The sequence below is a fragment of the Temnothorax americanus genome, unplaced genomic scaffold (assembly GCF_048541705.1).
Source record: "Temnothorax americanus isolate GAGA-0224 unplaced genomic scaffold, ASM4854170v1 Scaffold175, whole genome shotgun sequence".
NCBI classification, from domain to species: Eukaryota; Metazoa; Arthropoda; class Insecta; order Hymenoptera; family Formicidae; genus Temnothorax; species Temnothorax americanus.
The window spans coordinates 23778-31928 of NW_027509313.1; the positions used below are offsets into that span (position 1 = coordinate 23778).

Genomic DNA, 8151 nt, shown 5'->3' on the forward strand with positions numbered 1-8151 from the left:
CGCAATTCTTAACATGTTTTCCGCATCTTACAGTATTAGTAACAACTAGATTATTTAAAGATTCAATATCTTCGTAATCTGCATCCAAAGTCTCAATTTTTAGATGTTTTCTTGCTTTATTCTCAAGCAGATCCACCAGCCATTCTCGTTTCTGGCATCCCTTGACGTACACAAGAGAAGACGTCTCGTTGCCCTTTCCAAGTACGGCCGATGTAATTAGATGTTTCGTCAAGCTGTAGGACACGTTTCCGTCCTCCCATCGTAGTCCATGGTGATTCACAATCAACAAGGAAGCGCATGATCTGTCGGATTTCGCGAAGAGACTCCATGGCATGGGACATGTAAAAATGTAATGTGCCAAAACGGTCCCGTTTCTCAGAACCGCCACCTCCTTTACGACAAATTTCATCCCGACGGTGAATCCCTGCAGATCGACAAACGTCGGTACGATCATAACAAAACGATGGAGCAATCTGTATCTTATCGCGGTACATCAGTGTCTCTTATATTGTAATATCTGCTTATATTGCAATATCTGCTGATATCAAGAGACACGGTAGTGTCTCGCGCCAAGTACACGCGGAGCGAGACCGACCGTGACTCATTTACGCGACGCGACGGGTTGCGAATACCCGAGATGTTGAGATCTCGATAACGAGTGAACGGATCAAGTTCTAAGTAGGCTTGATCGATAGCTTGGGGTCCAATTAGGGGGGGGGGGGTTTCTCTCATAATATTCCGCTACGTGCCCTACGAGCGGAGATATTGCGACGCAAAGTCCAAATGCGAAAATTTATTTTTAAGATACGTCGTCTACGTCGACCGCTTTTCTTTATAACATACATGTAACAAACAGAGAACGTCACTTTCACTTTTTCGACACTGGCGGCTAGCGGCGTTAGTGTCGCAGTGTAGTGCAGTGCAGACAGTGCGTTCGTTTAGAGCGCTATCCTGTCAGTCAGTTCATCATCTGATCAGTTAACCTATCTCGATCGATCGAGAGACACGGTAGTACGCGCGGAGCGAGACCGATTGTGTGACTCTTTATTACGCGTCGCGAGGTAAGGTGCGACAACGCGCGCATACGCGCGTACGCGAAACGGCAGTAACACCGTAATCGTGCCGGCGATATACTGAATTGAATTGCTTCGTGCTTATCTAAAGATTTCGTATCCCTACATTGAGTGCGTTCAGCCGATACTCCGCTAGCCTAGCAATCGTGAGTAGTCGCTCGTTTTCGCTCGTTTCCTCTCTTTTGACCCAATGGATTAAAAAGAGAGGAAACGAGCGACTGCTCACGATTGCTAGGCTAGCGGAGTATCGGCTGAACGCACCCATCGTGTTACTATCGCTGCCGGAAAAGAAGGTTCTCTACGCTTGGCAGAAAGTGACGACTGACACGTTCGATCCCGACTTCGTTGATCGCAGAAGAGCTCAACTCAAGGTACGTTTCCGATTTGCAATTAAAAAATTTTGTGCGATGAATGTTGTACCCAATTATAACCTGAAATAAAGTTGTGCACGTTGCTGAAAGATATATATATATATCTTGATATATAAGCTACGGTCAACGTGATACAAATGCTCTGGAGCGTTCTTCTTCTCCTTCTTTCTTCATTGAAAAAAAAGAGAAGAGGAATGCTTCGAAGCATTTGTAGTGTCACGTTGACCGTAGCCATTGTTTGATACTCTGTCTTCGAACCCCCGCGTCACGCGGTCTTTGTATCGGCGACCAATGCGCTGCGATTGTTCACCAGCCAATCCCGCTCACTCTTGCCACCATTGCGCGATCAATCACATGCGTTCCCTCCAAAATTCTCTCTCTATGCGCGATGCGTGTGTGCAGTCTCAGTTAGTTAAGGTCTGTGTTCCGATGTGGACGAATGCAGTCCTCGCGACGGGCAGAATAGCGCTCATCAATATAGTCGTAGAGCGATTATTTAAACTGTTGGTGCGATCGACGAAAGGTGTATAATAAGGGAGTGCAATAAAAGTCGTGCAATTAAACTAAAAGACACGTTGTCTTGACCCGCCGTTCCCGTAGCAAAAACCCCGGTGAACACGCGTGGAAGGCTATATCGCCTACAGCCTATCTCTCTCTGCGATTGGAAAGAGAAGGAAATAACATTTGGTCCTTCGAGCCGGATACTCAACGAGCTCTCGATCTCTTTTTCGTCGTCACCACATCAAGGGCTAGCCAAGGCCCACCCGTCGCCATCGGGTTGCATCACATATCGACGCCATCCCGATCAGCCGCCGACTTGCGGCATCCTCTCAACCACATTCGAGATCTGCCTCGCCGGTGCACATCACACCGAAATCAAGGAGGTCATCATCACAGCCTACTCGGGCCACATCGATGCGGATCATTTCCCGCCGATCAACCCGGAATCGTCAGCCATCGAGTAGTGGCGGCCATCTTCCCGCCATCTTCCCGACATCTTCCCGCCATCTTCCCGCTACGCAACGGGAAAGCAGCTGGCAACGGACTTCGACAGCCATCTTGCTTCGTCTTCCGCGTCGACCAATCGCATGCGTCGAGCGTCTGCAGTCACGTCGTGTCGTCCTTCTCACTCCCATTGCGCTTCGTCAACGCTCCGTAACATTGTAAAGGTAAAGAGAATTATTTAGCGTTACCCGACCAGAAGCCTTTTTTTGCAATGGCTACCGAAGCCGATTTCAATGCTATTAAAAAACGACGCTCGAACGTTAAAGCAGCATGTACGCGTATTAAAAATTACGTCAATTCTGTCCAAGGCCCTTCGCCAGCGATATTGTCTCAAATCGAAGAGCGCAAAGACAAAATGCAGCGACTCTGGGACGAGTATAACGATGTACAAACTAAATTAGAAATGCTCAATGAGGCCGAGGCCATTGACAGGGATTCTTTTGAAACGGCCTATTTTGATTTATCAGCTAAGATGCGGGATTTACTAAGAGCTTCGTCTGCGACACCTACCGTTGCGGCGTCCTTGCCGGGAACTTCAGCAAATAATTCAGGGACATCGGAGCCTTTTAGTACCATTCGATTGCCAAAGATTGATATACCCAAATTTTCAGGGAAATACGATGAATGGTTCCCCTTTCGCGACTCATTTACCTCAATCATACACACGAACCCTACGCTCCGTGATATTAATAAGCTACAATACTTGAGAGCCGCGTTATCGGGAGAGGCAATTTCGGTGTTAAGTTCGCTCGAAATTTCGGACGCCAATTACGAGGTTGCATGGAATCTTCTCAAACGTAGATACGATGACAAAAGGGCAATAGTTTATAACCACATAGGATCAATTGTAAATCTGCCGTTAATGACAAAGGAGAACGCCTCCGAATTACGGCAAATCACCGATGGCGCAACTCGTTATGTACAAGCTCTAACCGCTTTAAAACGCCCGGTCAACGCGTGGGACGATCTTTTGGTTTACATTATCAGTTCCAAGTTAGATACGAATACGTCACGCGAATGGGAATCGTCCTTGGAGGACTCAGAATTGCCGACATTAAAGAAATTATTCGATTTTCTGTCACATCGATGCCGAGTTCTCGAGGCTACCAGCAAATCCGGTACTAGCTCGCGTTCTCAGCCACATGGTAAGCAAAAGGTATCGTGCAATGGTGCCACCAATACGAATTGCGAATACTGTAAAGCCGCGCACTTGATTTATCGATGCCCTCAATTTCTGGCACTTCCCATTGCTAAACGAATAGCAGAAACTCGCACTCGTAAAATATGTCTGAATTGCTTGAGATCAACAGCTCACACCGCGAATAAATGCACGTCAGGGGGTTGCAAAACTTGCACCCGTAAACATAACACATTGCTTCACTTACAGACTACGGGTTCAGAACAAGCCGTGTCAAGCGGTGAAAAGAATAACGATAAAGGCACTGCGGCGCCAGCCGCTCCGGACGCGGTCACTGCTCATACATCTAGCGTATCGGACGGTAAATCCATATTATTATCAACCGCCGTTGCCTTAGTTTGTGCCGCAGACAGATCACAAAAACCTTGTCGAGTCCTCTTAGATTCGGGATCACAAGTTAACCTCATTTCTCGGGAATGTCTCAATAGTTTACGTTTGAACCCTCGTTCCGTTAGCATTTCCATATCAGGCATAAATGGCACAGCTACGCGTTCCACAGAAGCGGTTCATGTAAAACTACAGTCGCGACTAAATTCATTTTCCGTTACTCTCGATTGCATAGTAACTAATCGCGTAATTGATAGCGTTCCCGCTTGCAGCATGAAAAAATCGGCGTTTAACTTACCGCGAAACATTGAGTTTGCCGATCCTAATTTTAACGTATCCTCGGATATTGACATTCTTGTCGGCGCGGAAGTTTTTTGGACTCTCTTATGCGTGGGTCAAATCAAGGCCTCTTTAAACCATCCAACGTTACAGAAAACGAGATTCGGTTGGATCATGGGTGGTCGTATGGGCACGCGCGTCTCGCAAAATCAGAAAGCAATCATTCTTCACACTACTATAAGCAACGACGAATTACATAATCAGCTTCAACGATTTTGGCGAATTGAGGATATTCCCAACAATCCTAACAATTATACCTCCGAGGAACAAGACTGCGAAAGGTACTTTTTAGAGACTGTTACTCGCGATTCTCAAGGACGTTACGTTGTTAAATTGCCTTTAAAAGAAAGTTGGGCACGCAGCCTCGGACATTCTAGAGAAATTGCATTGGATCGTTTTCGCGCATTAGAAAGGCGTCTCGACCGCGACCCTACTTTAAAAGCGCTTTACTCTGAATTCATGGAGGAGTACATCGCGTTAGGGCACATGGAACTAATAAACGAGCAATCGCCGAACGAACAGGGTGTCTATTATATACCTCATCATTGTGTTTTCAAACAAACCACTGAGGGACCCAAAATACGCGTAGTTTTTAATGCCTCATGCAAAACTGATACCGGATTTTTTCTGAATGATCTCATGCTCGTCGGTCCTGTTGTTCAGCAGGATCTCGCATCCATACTTCTCCGTTTTCGCATTCATAAAGTCGTTCTCGTGGCCGATATAACAAAAATGTATCGACAAGTGCGGCTTCACCCTTCTCAAACGCGATTACATAGAATCTTTTGGCGTAAGGATAACAATTCAAACATTGAAGTCTATGAAGCGATGACCGTCACCTACGGAACCGCGGCAGCCGTTTTCGTCGCCACAAATACAATAAAACACCACGCAAAGCAACGTGCGCAACAATATCCTCTCGGTTCACTGTGCGTTATACGAGATTTTTATGTTGACGATATGCTCACGGGCGCTGAAACGATTGAAGATGCTCTCGAGATTCGCGATCAGACTATACAATTACTCAGAGAAGCGTCGTTCGAACTCAGTAAGTGGGGATCCAATTGCCCCGAACTGCTGTCAGGCGTAAGCCCCCGCGGAGACAAGATTGTATCATTTGAAAAGGATAGCGATGTTCGTATTTTGGGCATTCTCTGGGATCAGGATGGTGATTTTTTCCGATTCTCTTATCAACCCAGTCTCGTTTCCGGTCTCGTGACTAAACGCTTGATATTATCCGAGGTATCACGATTGTTTGACCCACTAGGTTTGCTAGGTCCCATCATTGTAATCGCAAAACTCGTATTACAGGATCTCTGGCAATCAGGCTTTGATTGGGATGAGTCAGTGCCTCAGGATACTCACACTAAATGGCTGCAGCTCAAACTACAGCTACCCGACATTAAGCAACTACAGATTCCTCGCTGTGTTAAAGACTGTACTCATAGTCAGGACTTTGATTTGCACGGATTTTGCGACGCCAGTCAGCGCGCTTACGGTGCATGCTTATACGTTCGCACTAAGACAGGACAACATAAATACAAGTCTGTTCTGCTCTGCTCCAAATCTCGAGTCGCTCCGCTCAATGCAGTGTCTCTTCCCCGATTAGAATTGTCAGCCGCTTTGTTACTTGCCCAATTAATCGACAAAGTCAAGGCATCATTTAGCACGTCTAACGCGAATATTACCCTATGGTCGGATTCCACCATATCCCTAAATTGGATCTCCTCTCCGTCACGCAAATGGTTGCCTTTCGTCGCGAATCGTGTCGGTAAAATTCAAAGGCTAACCAAACCGCGTCAATGGCGTCACGTGGCATCATCCGATAATCCAGCAGACGTATTGTCACGAGGAATGCTCCCTAATGAGCTAACACAGTCACATATGTGGTGGAACGGACCCCCGTTTCTGCAATTGCCCGAACAGCAATGGCCTAATAGCGATATTGTCTTACTCAACGAAATTCCCGAACAAAGGAAAATTTGTGCCGTTGCTGCACCCTCATATCCTAACGTCATTGATGACCTACTTAACAATTTCTCTAATATAAACAAAATTTGTCGCATCGTCGCTTATTGTTTTAGGGCATTAACTCCCCAGAATAAGAAACCGTTGACTATTTCTGTATCGCCCAAAGAAATGACTCATTTGTTAAACGTAATTTGTAGGGTCATCCAAAAACAATCCTTCGCAGATGAATATGATTCTTTAATCAATCACCGCGAAGTAAAGAAGACTAGCAATCTTTTGTGTCTCTCCCCATTCATGGACGAGGACCGACTAATTCGAGTAGGAGGAAGATTGAAAAATTCTTCTCTTGCCTTCGACGCTCGTCATCAGATAGTATTGCCGCGACATCACGATTTATCTAAACGAATAATCGAAATAGAACACGTCCGCAACATGCATTCGGGCGTACAAGCCACCATGGCAGCAGTAAGACAAAGATTCTGGCCGCTCTCTTTGAGGTCGGCAACGCGAAAGATAATTGCCAGTTGTGTGACCTGCTTTAGAGTAAAACCTATCTCCTCTGAGGCATTGATGGGTTCCTTACCAGAGAGTCGCGTTACCGTATCACGTCCGTTCACGCATTGCGGAGTGGATTACGCCGGCCCGGTAATATTGCGGGAGGGTAAGCGTCGTAACTCGCGTAATCATAAGGCGTACATTTCCGTCTTCGTGTGCTTTGCGACTAAGGCGGTACACTTAGAGCTTGTTAGCGATCTTACCACCGACGCGTTCATCGCTGCTCTCAAGAGGCTTATTTCGCGTAGGGGGAAACCGGAACGTATCTACTCTGATAAAGCGACTAATTTCGTTGAAGCTCAAAAGCAAATAAAATAATTTTATGAATTCCTTAAGGCCGACAGTACTCAAAGTCCCATAGAGCATTTCTTACATGAACAAAAAACTGAGTGGAGCTTTATCCCCCCAACGCTCCGCATTTCGGTGGGCTATGGGAGGCTGCGGTCAAATCCGTTAAATTTCACCTAGCACGCATAATAGGCAGCGCCCACTTGACTTTCGAGGAAATGCAAACTGTTCTATGTGAAATAGAAGCAATCTTGAATTCGAGACCTATCACTCAATTAAGTTCGGATCCCAATGACATGAATTATCTAAGTCCCGGGCACTTTCTGGTCGGGGCTCCGTTGAATAGTTTTCCTACCTCGGATTTAAATGATATAAATGTAAATAAGTTATTGCGTTGGCAAATAATTGAGCAAATGCGTCAGCACTTTTGGCGTAGATGGAGTCAGGAGTATCTCAACACCCTGCAGCAAAGAAACAAATGGCAGATTTCCAAGGGCCAGCAACTGGAAACGGGACAACTGGTCATAATAAAGCAGCAAGCGACAGCTCCCCTGCAATGGCCAATCGGACGCGTCCAGGAAATACACATCGGATCTGATGGTGTAGCGCGCTCGGCCACCGTTAAAACCAACAAGGGCTCTTATGTTAGGCCGCTTACCAAATTGGCCATATTACTTCTTTAACTTCCAGATTTTCAATTACTCCAATTCCATTGTATTTTTCTTTTACCGACTTATAATCATTCGCTAATTTTTGTTGTTGTAAATGTTCTTTTGTGTTCAAGTTCACGCGTTAAATCGTTTAATACATTGCGTTTAGATGTAAGAACCGCATATGTGATCCTTTAGTAAGGTTTAATTAGTCATTTATTTTTTAAGCTTGCGACCCTAGAATTAATACAACTTCTCGACCGGTAAATTGACCGCCTATTGAAATTATTTGAGCATTATAATTTATTTAGCTTAGCACGTTGAAGGCGAACCCTTCAAGGCGGGCGGCGTTGTTTGATACTCTGTCTTCGAAC

General features: G+C 45.7%; 1 protein-coding gene across 1 annotated transcript; it reads left to right on the plus strand.

Moving 5' to 3' along the window:
• Positions 1–2804: 2804 nt before the first annotated feature.
• LOC143896038 (uncharacterized) lies at positions 2805–7810 on the plus strand. Its single transcript, XM_077403591.1, has 4 exons — positions 2805–3605; positions 3837–3948; positions 4210–7144; positions 7564–7810. Exons 1-4 carry the CDS (start codon positions 2805–2807, stop codon positions 7808–7810), a joined length of 4095 nt encoding a protein of 1364 aa, XP_077259717.1.
• The last annotated feature ends 341 nt before the right edge of the window (positions 7811–8151 follow it).

What these genes read in the sequence shown, in the direction of transcription:
- LOC143896038 (XM_077403591.1), top strand. Translation starts at nt 2,805, where the DNA reads ATGCAGCGACTCTGGGACGAGTATAACGATGTACAAACTAAATTAGAA. An exon ending in TACATCTAGCGTATCGGACG is followed by an intron (nt 3,949 to 4,209) that starts GTAAATCCATAT and finishes TCGATTGCATAG; the next exon opens with TAACTAATCGCGTAATTGAT. An exon ending in AATTTCGTTGAAGCTCAAAA is followed by an intron (nt 7,145 to 7,563) that starts GCAAATAAAATA and finishes CTTTTGGCGTAG; the next exon opens with ATGGAGTCAGGAGTATCTCA.